The sequence below is a fragment of the Scleropages formosus genome, chromosome 19 (genome assembly GCF_900964775.1).
Source record: "Scleropages formosus chromosome 19, fSclFor1.1, whole genome shotgun sequence".
Lineage (NCBI taxonomy): Eukaryota > Metazoa > Chordata > Actinopteri > Osteoglossiformes > Osteoglossidae > Scleropages > Scleropages formosus.
Window position 1 is genome coordinate 11,843,003 of NC_041824.1, and position 10,738 is coordinate 11,853,740.

Genomic DNA, 10,738 nt, shown 5'->3' on the forward strand with positions numbered 1-10,738 from the left:
GTTTGGCAATGGGTGGACTGCTCCCGTTCTCAAAAGAAACAGGTGTAGCTCTTTATCATTATTTGGAGAGTTAAGTCACTTTACTTGCTGTTCCACCTACAACGTTATTGAAAACAATACATCCTGCAGGGCAGTTAACTCACATAGCCCTCAGTAGCATGATCATAAATATAACCGTAATTACTTAGAGAGAATTTTGTACAAAAGAAATCTACACTTTCTTGAAGTAAGTACACACACACATACACACACACACACACACAATGTCTACAACCACTTGTCTCGAGCAGTGTTGCAGCGAGCAAGAACCTAACCCAGCAACACAGGGTACAAGGCTGGAGGGGGTGCGAACACAACTCCAGACAGGACACCAAGGCACCCCAAGCAGGATTTGAGCCCTAGACCCACCACAGAGCAGGCTCCGGCCAAGTCCGCTGCACTACCATGCCCCCCCTAAATATACACGCACACATTATATGAGACCGCTCGACCCAAGCGGGGTCGCTGCAAGCCGGAGCCTAATCCGGCGCCATAGGGTGTAGGGTTGGGGAGGGAGGGGACACAACCGGGACAGGTTACTAGTCCTTCACAAGACACCCCAAGCAGGACTCGAGCCCCAGACCCACCAGTGAGCAGGCACAAGCCAAGCCTGCTGCACCCTGCCCCCCCCCCAAGTAAATATATTTCTTTGTAATTAAATTATTAGTATAATATGAGAAAACCAATTTAGTTTCACTGCAGTTGCTTGTTCCTCATTCCTGCCTCTACATTTAAGGTAGGGTGCTATCTGGGGAGAAAACAATTTACCTGGTGCGCCAGCAAGAGTAAAAGCTGCAGAACAGCAGATCTTGAAGGGATACATGATTTCCACGTGTGCCAGATAAAGAAGCCATTCACAGTCAGAGCTCAGTAACTGTGAAAGAAGCTGGGAATTCAAGGGAAGCGCAGCAAAGTGGCGCTAAGGGCTCGAAGCGTCACTCACCAGGTAACTGTCGCCATGCTTGGACCTGAGCATGCGGGTGACATCTTGCAGGTTGTGTAGGTAGGTATCTTCTGAGCAAGCCCGGGGAAAGGACACTGCGATAATGCGTTCGGTCACATAAGTAAGGTCGAGCTCATATCCCTCCTCCATCTTTGCACAGCACGTTCAGCGGCCTGTGGACACAAAAAAATGGAACAGGAAAATGAAGAAATGGAACTACTCTCAGTCTTTGAACTGAGATCCGTCAGAGGTTGCACTCTGCTCAGATTTTTCATGGATGAGTCATACACACTTGCACAATTGCATACTCACACACACACAAGCACACGCACTAATGCCTCATGAACAGACCCTGAAGGTTATCCTTCTGGCTTTCTAGGTGTGGTTCACCCTTGGACTCTTAAACTGCTGGCGTCTTAACACCAAACCAGCGAAATCAAGGTGGCGCCTGTCTACGCAGACACGGCTTTATACCCACACAGGTCATCTGTGAGCACAGAAGTTCACATTGGGCAGTTTACTGATGACCACCAGAGAAGAAGAAGATAACCAGAAAAGCTAAACTACTACCATAAAGATGTTCTTGAAAACTCCAGCTGTATTCAGCCTTGACCATCTGCATCCGTCATAATGTTCACAATATCTGTCTCTACTCACAAACGCTTTTTACCAGATCAGACAGCCGCATGTGAAATGATCAAAAACCATTTTTACCTATTCCAAATAACACAGCGAGACAGTGACAATAAATCATTCAAATACAACACCACTCTCAAGGATTTTAACCATAAAAAATTCATATGAAATAACATACTAATGTTCAATTGTCCTTATTATAACAACTTTATTGTTTTTTCTTATTAACATTATCCAAAGTGATATTCCTGCTTATTTTTCCAAAGCAAGTATATCGCTGAGACGTCTGAACCTGCAAACCACAGTGTTATTTAACATATGCTTCTGGTACATTTCTTTTTTCAGAATTCAAAGCTATATGTTATAATTGCTGAAGTCACATTGTGAGAACACTTGCACAGCATCAAGAACTAAAGTACCCTCCCTATAGTCTAACAATGACTACTTCAAAACATATTTTCCTTCTACTACCTATGGACCCCTTGAAGCAAGCTCTGAAATGTCTGTTTCCGAATTTCTCTAAGCTTGCATGACCTTTTCCTATTAGGTTTTAATGTAGCCTGCACATCTGTATCAAAGGTCAGCAGACTGCCAAAAACAGACACACACACACACACACACACACACATATATATACCGTATATACATGCACAGGGGTAATAAACATAGCTACAGTATGTGGACACAAGTCTTTGACTTTCCAGGGGGAATGAAAAGACACAGTGTCAAAGCACTGTCAGTCAAAGCATAGGTAAGAATTCAGAGGGAGGTTACCAAGGTCTCTCAGGGTTGCGACATCAGTGGCCGGCTGGTGAGCAAAGGAAATACTAACCCCCAGTGAGAAACACAGGCATAGTCTTCAGAACTGGAGAGTACATTTTGGTAGATATTAAAAATAGAATGACTAGTACAATGCTTAAGTTGAAGGCAATCTGTCAAGCACCAGAGAGATGTAAAAGACATACCACAAAATTACATTAAATAGCACTGGCACTGTACATTCTGATAACAGTGATGATTATTATTATTTTTAAGAAATTCCAATTTCAATAACCGTTGAGCAGGGTCATGGTTAACTGGAGCCAATCCTTGGGCACAAGGCTACACTCTGGAGAGGATACCAGTCCATTGCAGTATTATAATTAACCTTTATTTAGTCAATGGCTTTGTCCAGGGTGACTTATAATATTACATAATCAAACTCTTGAAAAAAGGCTCACACTTTTTTTGCACAACCAGATATACACAATTAACTGAGATTTATTTGCATGCAGAACCATTGTCGCAAAAATGCTATACCATCAGAACAAGCAAGAGGTGCTGCTTACCATCTAAAATATTACTTTACTCCTGTCTATAAAAAGTACAGTGTTTTCTGTTTCTTAATTTTAGTTTCATTTTAAGATGTAAGAAAATGTGGGTCTCGTTACACAGAAACAGACACTTATCAGCAAATTTACTGCCTTAAATGGTCAAGACTTTTCTACACCAATGCAACATGCAACCAAGAAGACAGTTCACAACTTAAATGAAATGCTGCACGTTGTAAGCGTGTTTAAAATACAGCCAGGTTTATCCCCGGAACACATCACCTAAATATATTTCACACTTTCCTAAAGCCAACACCCAAAACGTTCAGTCCCTTTAATATCCTGCACACCTTTTCACATGGCCAGGTCCTGCAATGGTGGTCATGTGATCTCTTTGGGGAGCAGACTCTTCAAATAAATTGAGCGCTGCTGCTCTTTGACCTCCATCACTAACATGTGACATGCAGCATTGTAGCGGAATAACAATAGAGTCGAAGGCCTCTACATGAGAGAAGCCAAAGGTACACTTCTGTGCACCTCCCATGGCGCTGCCCATGCAGGTGTGCAGCCGCTTGTACGTATTTACTTTTACGGCACTTTCTGAAAGGGCAGGGTTTTGTTTGTATCATCGAGCTCTATGGATGCCACATAATGGCTTGCGACTGTTGTTCCACGCCCCTTTTATAAGAGATACCCACAGTTGGCTGTAGAGGAACTTCTTAGAATTTAATGGTTTCAAAAGGCCTTCTATGAACATTGTACTTATGGCAGGAGCATGCTTTCACCTCTTCATTTCTTTGTTCATCTTACACTTCTTATATAAGACAAGGGAGCCACCAAGGTATAGGAACAACCAGTGCATGTTACTGGCATTAAGAGGTAAATAAGAAGACAATTAGTTCCCTGTTACATTTGCATGCTGTCATTCTAATAAGAGTTCCAGAGGTCTGCATTTATAAGGCAAGTCTCAAACCACCTTCATAACTTCAGACTGAATCTCTGCATCTTTTCCTATAGTTTAACTTCAACTGCAAAATGTTATAACCAGTCATGTCTTTTTCTACAAAACTGTGTTCTGTCTTTTTCCGTTCCCTCTCTCCTTCTCTCCTCAAAAGAACAAGTTAAGAGTGTCTAGTTTTGAGGAATGTCAGGAAGCAGCCGCTGTCCTCTGACCACCACCTCTGGTCATGCTACTCCTCTCATGACCTGTCGAGAACCTCCAAATGCAATGACACAGTCATCTGTCAGTTTATTAGTCCGTGTTGCTGGCTTCAACAGATGACAAGAATCCTTTGTGATGAACAGCATAAGAATTTTTTTTGCTTTAAACATTTTAATCATATCAGCACAGTTGTATCCAAATTGCTCTACAACACAACTGTAGAGCATATAGAATAATACTACATATTTTATTAGCTACAGATGTCTTGTGCATTTTTCAGTTACCCTTATGCAACAGCCTTATAGTAAGAAAAAACCTTTTTGCTGAAAAAGGGTCATATTTATTACATGTAAGTGTTTATTTTATGGCGCAGTGGGTTGGACCACAGTCCTGCTCTCTGGTGGGTCTGGGGTTCAAGTCCCGCTTGGGGTGCCTTGCGACGGACTGGCATCCCGTCCTGGGTGTGTCCCCTCCCCCTCTGGCCTTACGCCCTGTGTTACCGGGTAGGCTCCGGTTCCCCGTGACCCCGTAAGGGATGAGCGGTTCTGAAAATGTGTGTCTGTGTGTGTGTGTGTGTGTGTGTGTGTTTATTTTATCAGAAGTATGTTTTCATTGCTTTTGGAAAACAAATAAAATATTCAGAGTAAAGATTAATTATCTAATCTTTTTTCAAAATCAAAACTAATCTCAGCTATTACTGTGCTTCACCTGACCCAGAAATGACTAACTCTGAGCCAAAATGAGGCTCTTTTCTACTCATTAAGTTAAAAAAAAAAAAAACCGCTTCCCCAACCATTGTTATTTCCGTTGTTTCTTTTATTAAACATCTAGTCTGGTTGACAGAAAAATGAGGCCCTCATCCAAAAAATGCAAGAACAAACAGGGTCCTGCGACTGGTTCAAAGCCTTCTCAAGGCTCCTTCAGTCAAGCTGAGAAGGAAGAGAAGAAAAAAGCATAGTTCCCCAAATTCACTCAACAAGCTGGGACAGGCCAGCAGGCAGATGCAGGAGATTAAAGTATCGCAGCCTCTCTGAGTCCAAAACCCATCGCCTGCAGGAACGTGTTCTTGTGTGAATGCTGTCATCACAGCTTAAATCGGGTGTCAAACTCAACCCGTGAAAAAACCACAAGGCCTCAGGTCTTCCACCTTCGTCGAGGCATCTCATTCAGTCGTTATGATAAAACTATCATTTCCCAGCGGCCAAAGAGGGAGAGAGATGAGATTTTGGCACAGGTATGTCAGGGCAGAAACCCAGTTAGCTCACCAGTTTGTAGCCAAAATGCACATCACCGCGCGTCTGCACAGTTATACATCCCTCCCACCAATCCCCCACCTCTTATTCAGGAATGCATAAGGTACTGGTCTCTGCATGCACAGTTTAACATCTAGACCATGAGTAAGGCACATGGCCAAGACGAATGATCAAAAACATATTTTGTACCAAAGCAACACATCTCTACTATCATGAGCGCTTGTCCTTGAAGGCACCCTAGGGGACTTTTGTGACTGTGTGGAATGTGAGGTAATATTAAATAGCCTGAAACAGACCAACATTCCATCGAAACTTTAAACACATTTACATCATGAGAAGACAGTACCACTACGTCTTAACAAGACAAGGAATTTCTTACTCATAGGTAATATCTAAATGTTAATCTGTTCTGTAGAGAGTACAAGTCTAGTACCTGGGCCTGATCACGTAAGTTTACCATTAGGATAATGTTTCTATAGTCTGCAAAGTGACTCGAGACCCAGTGGTTTAAGAACAGGGCACGATAGTTGACAGGAGAAATAAATGACAATTTAGAAAAAAAAACTAAGGTGACACGCCAGTAATAGGCTACATGTCTTACTGGGATCTATATGCACTGAAACACCCCTCTGCTAACACAAGCAGGATTACCTGGCAACATGCGCCATCAACAAAAGAACATGTCCAGAGGATCTAACCTGGGGAATGATAACAGCAGGAAGCAAAGGAAACTTTTTACACAGCTAAAAAAAACTGGTGGGTGGCCCAGTCATACGGACAGGGACAACTAAAGCTGCTCAGAGATAAGATGAAGAGACGAGATAGTGGCTGAATTTCATTTGCTGAAGTCACCCACATATCAGCATGCCAAGGCAAGGCTGAAGCGACAACTTGGAAGGGAAACAAAATCAGGCTGACACATCTCTGAGTTTAGCCACCCAAGCTATAAGGAGGTGGGCTGAGATGAACCCAAATAGGAATAATAAGGTCAAGGTGAACCTTAACATGAACAACACAATTCATATTAATTCAGCCAAGGTGAATTTGAATAAGACTCGTACTGTTGAGATAAACAGTAAAGGAAACTCTCGTAGTTCAGTGTGTGAAGAAGAACCTCAATGAACCTTAATGGGATTCCCATGGTCTAGACGAAGTAAAACTGCATCCACACGTTTGATGTTAACCGTAAAATAACGTATGCAGTAGACAATCACTGAAAGGACTCAGGTGGTTGAGATGAGTCCAAACAAGTCTCATGCATTTGAAATTAACTTGCAAGAGACTCATCCATTTGAAAGGAACATGCATGAGACTCTTTCAGTCAAGTCACACATCTTGAACAACTGCTGATGTAACCCTGCCATATCGCCACAGAAACTTTAGGACATTTCTTCACGTACAATGACTCAGCGAGGAAGTCAACTCATCCTTTCAGATGGTCAGAAGGTTCATTCCTCGCGCCTATCTCCCGCTACCAACTGCAGCTGCAATAGGCTCAAATGATCCGTGTTTTCAATAAACGTGCCAAGCAATCAGATAAAAAGAGGATGTTAGAGTGTTTGTGGTGCAACAGAACTCAAAGAGCTTTCGATCGCATTCAGGGAGAAACGACTGCCATCGTATGAACTGCAGACTGCAACACTAAAAATGGGAAGTGGGGCACTAAACACAACATTTTCTGGATCTTACATATTTTCAAACTGTAACAAAAACTAGTTAAACAGCTGAACTGATTTGGATTCAGTACTATCTCGTTTTGCCCTTGTTTTGACTAATTCTGTTATATTAAAGGGAACTTGATAGAGATGGTCAACTTAATGCTTTTAAGGTGTGACACAAGGTATCATTTTGCTTTGATTGGATTTTCTTCAGATTTAAAATATCACCGTAATGTTCATATTTAAAAATGTTCATTTTGAAGCATTCTTAAGTGGAGATTTGTTACCATTTCAGCTTCTGCAGCTGAAAATCTTATAATCAATACTACCTCTTCGCTGTAAACATTTAAATATATTCATTTAATTGACACTTTGCTCAAAAGTGCTTTACAGTGACTGACATATTAAGACACATTGGAATATTTAGTTATTCATGCTGAAGCGCTGTTTAACACAAACATACACAACCTCAGAGCAATTTACATTCATAGATTAACTTGAGGGGGGCACGGCGGTGCAGTGGGTTGAACTGGGTCCTGCTCTCCCTTGGGTCTGGGGTTCGAGTCCCTCTTGGGGTGCCTTGCGACGGATTGGCGTCCTGTCCTGGGTGTGTCCCCTCCCCCTCCAGCCTTGCACCCTGTGTTGCCGGGTTAGGCTCTGGCTCCCTGCGACCCTGTATGGAACAAGCGGTTCGCACAGTGTGTGTGTGTGTGTGTGTGTGTGTGAATGAGTGAGAGAGATTAACTTGAAATACATGTCTTTATGCTTGGAGGAAACCCAAGTGCAAATGGGGAGAACATTCAAACCTGCATCTGACCCCACAGTCCAGGACCCAGGGCTCACAAACACTATTTGCTATACCGCCATTAGTACTCAAATATCTAATAAGAATGTGCTAGAACACTGCCATTCTTACAAATGCACTAGAGCTCTACAGGTGACCAATAGCCTCAGGCCCCAAGGGTAATTCTAAGACTTTCAAGGTGTGCGGTTAGGTACACAGTTTAGACACCACGTGTTTGTAGAGTGGCTCATCTGTTTCTTGGCAGATAAATGTGGGCTTCAATTTTTGCTTCTGTTCATGTATGTGGCTGTAATGCAATGTGATAACTGCAGAACTGCAGAACTGCAGCTCCAACACTGAACTCCTGGGGTGCCATCTCGATCCTCCCACCCAGACCCCAACACACACACACACACACACACACACACACACACACACACACACACACGTAGATCAATAGACACTGCCAGTTATGCCGCAGTCCAAACAGCCAACATGACAGCCTCCTGACAGACAAATCTGGGCAAATCTAGGCAACACTGGAACGGCTGATTCCTGAGCTGGTCAAAACATGGAGTGATGTCATCTCTGTGCCTCCACACAGCATTTGTGAGACCCCAGGTCAGTATGCCGGGATTAGTGTTGTCAGAAGCTTATAAATCCCATGAAAAATGCAACAGGTTGCACTGAGGTGTATTGCTTTCCTTTACTATAAATTTGTTTCTACTCATTTCTGCATCAAGGAATGTGTATCTATTTGAGGCTGTTCAGATACCCTTATTCTGCTGAAGCCAATTTTTATATTTCTGACTTTGGAAATTGCATTTTGCAGTGTGATACCACTTAGAAAGGAAAAAAAAGGAACCTCCAGAGCGTTACAGACTGCTAAGAAGGTCACAACGATCCCAGCCAAAGGCGGGATCAAATTCAGCTCCCTTGTTAGCTTATCATTTGACTCATCAAGGAATCAGTCCAAAAAGTAAACACTGATATGACGAAAAGACCGTAACAAGCCTCCTCTATATTACTTTTGAAAAAATTAAATACATTGGAAGTACTTCCAGACTAAACATTTTGCTTTGATGAAGAAATATGCAGAACGCAATCACACACTTCAGTGAAGCACGTCTGATTTCCATCTCTGTTTATTTGGTTGTTCCCTTTGTGGTTTTTATGATCCAAAGCTGATACAATTAACAAGACCATAAAACTGTGAAATGCATCCACCACCTTTACCATCCCAAGTTTGTGGAACACCTATATTTCCTTCATTGAGCATAAAGACACTATGGTTTCTGATCTGTTGAAAACAGCAGCTCCCTCCAATGAATCAATGGCTCCTTAACTGGTAATATCCAGTTATGGACTGCTTTCTGGATGTTATGGAGGAATGCGTTCAAAAATGGATTACCCTTTTTCTTCTATTTCATTCCTGCAATCTCCTGTTTAATGGATAACACATGCTGGCTGTAGCCCCATCGGCAGTGAAGCGATTCTACAGCCCTGTCGATCTGCTGAGACCTGCGGTTCTGCCCTTAACACCCAACAAGTAGAGCCTCGCCTTCCTCATTCACACCTGTCCACCCTACTTCTCAAAGGTTGATCAGTCATGTCTCTTAAATAAACCCTTCACTACCCGCCGTTCTTTGGTCAAGCTAGAGGGACGGGGAAAGACAAGAGAGCCTTGGAAGCTGAAATAGACACATGCTACGAGAGTAGAAAATGAAAAGAAATTAAAGGTCTGGGAAGTGAGGTAAACAGAACTGCTTAGATGTCATTAGCAAGGGCTGGATGAAGCCGAGCCTCCAGGCTACTGGAATTCAGAAATCATTTGGGGTTCATACCAAGAGGACCGGCTTGGACTTATCCTTTCTCTTCTTTCTCTTCCCCTACTTCTTTCTCTTCGATGTAACATCTGTTCCAAACAAGGTCTTATCTACAAACACTGCACACACACATAACGAACCTGATATGACTGTGAATGGTGGGTTTTCCCCGAAAAACCTCTAACCAATCCCACCTTCCCCACAAACCCAGTCCGGCAGGTTAATCACAGCAAGGCAAGAGTAAATAAAGTGTGAGTATATCACTCTTCCTCCATGGCAGTTTTAATATTTCCACTACACTTATTCGTAGCCTGTAACATAAAGTGAATCAACGCATGGGGAGGAGAGTAGGGGGCAAGAGAGGGGGAAGAGGGAGAGGGAGAGAGAGAGAGAGAGAGAGAGAGAGAGAGAGAGAGAGAGAGAGAGAGAGAGAGAGAGAGCGGTAGAGCAAAAGTAAATGGTAAGTGAGGGGGACTGCGAAGTTGTGTACTCTCCGTGGCACAAGCACAAGACACAGTGCAGAGTGCAACACCACGCCGTAGGTAAAAAAGACAGCTTACCTTTAATAAAGGAATGAATGGGCTTTCTGCCTGTAATCCCCCAGACAAAAGCAGACAACACAGAAAGTTGGAGAGCGATCTAGGTCGTCTCTGCTTGGCTGTTGCTCTCTCTCTCTTTTTCTCTCAGCAAATGACGGGAACAAGAAGGGAAGGCAAGGCTTCCCCGCACTTCAGTCCGTGCGTGTACTTTGCCCCGTGGTGGCCAAATGCTGCAGGAGCCCTGGAGGCGGTTTAATGCAGGGAAGAAACCCTGTGTGTTCAGCAGGAGGGAGGGAAAGAGAGATAGAGAGAGAGGTGGAGAGAGTGAGGGAGACTGGCCCCCACCCCCTCGAGTCGGAGCCGCCACTGCCGCTACCGCCACGGCCACAGTTCCTGGAGCAGACAATCCTCCCACTGTGTGGCTCGTCTGGCCCTCCCTCTGCTTCTCATTACTGCCGGAGGTGGGTGTGTGTGTGCATGGGGGGGTCTGCGCTCAAGGGGCGGTGGTGGGGATCAGGCAGCTTGAAATAACAGGAAGGCAGCATAGGCACACACGCTTGTTGGTTTATGTTGAGATTTGGTTTATGT

The 10,738-nt window shown here is 43.5% G+C and overlaps 1 protein-coding gene across 2 annotated transcripts in view; it reads right to left on the reverse strand.

Annotated features, from left to right (window-relative positions):
* tns3.2 (tensin 3, tandem duplicate 2) overlaps positions 1–10,455 on the reverse strand; it is a 57,032-nt gene extending 46,577 nt beyond the window's left edge. For both annotated transcript variants that reach the window (XM_018760685.2, XM_018760684.2), the window contains exons 1-2: positions 10,172–10,455; positions 983–1,155 (exon numbers count right to left, since the gene is read on the reverse strand). In XM_018760685.2, coding sequence (XP_018616201.2) covers positions 983–1,132 — 150 coding nt within the window. In that variant the 5' untranslated portion in view covers positions 1,133–1,155; positions 10,172–10,455. The remainder of the gene's footprint in view (positions 1–982; positions 1,156–10,171) is intronic.
* Between the last annotated feature and the right edge of the window lie 283 nt (positions 10,456–10,738).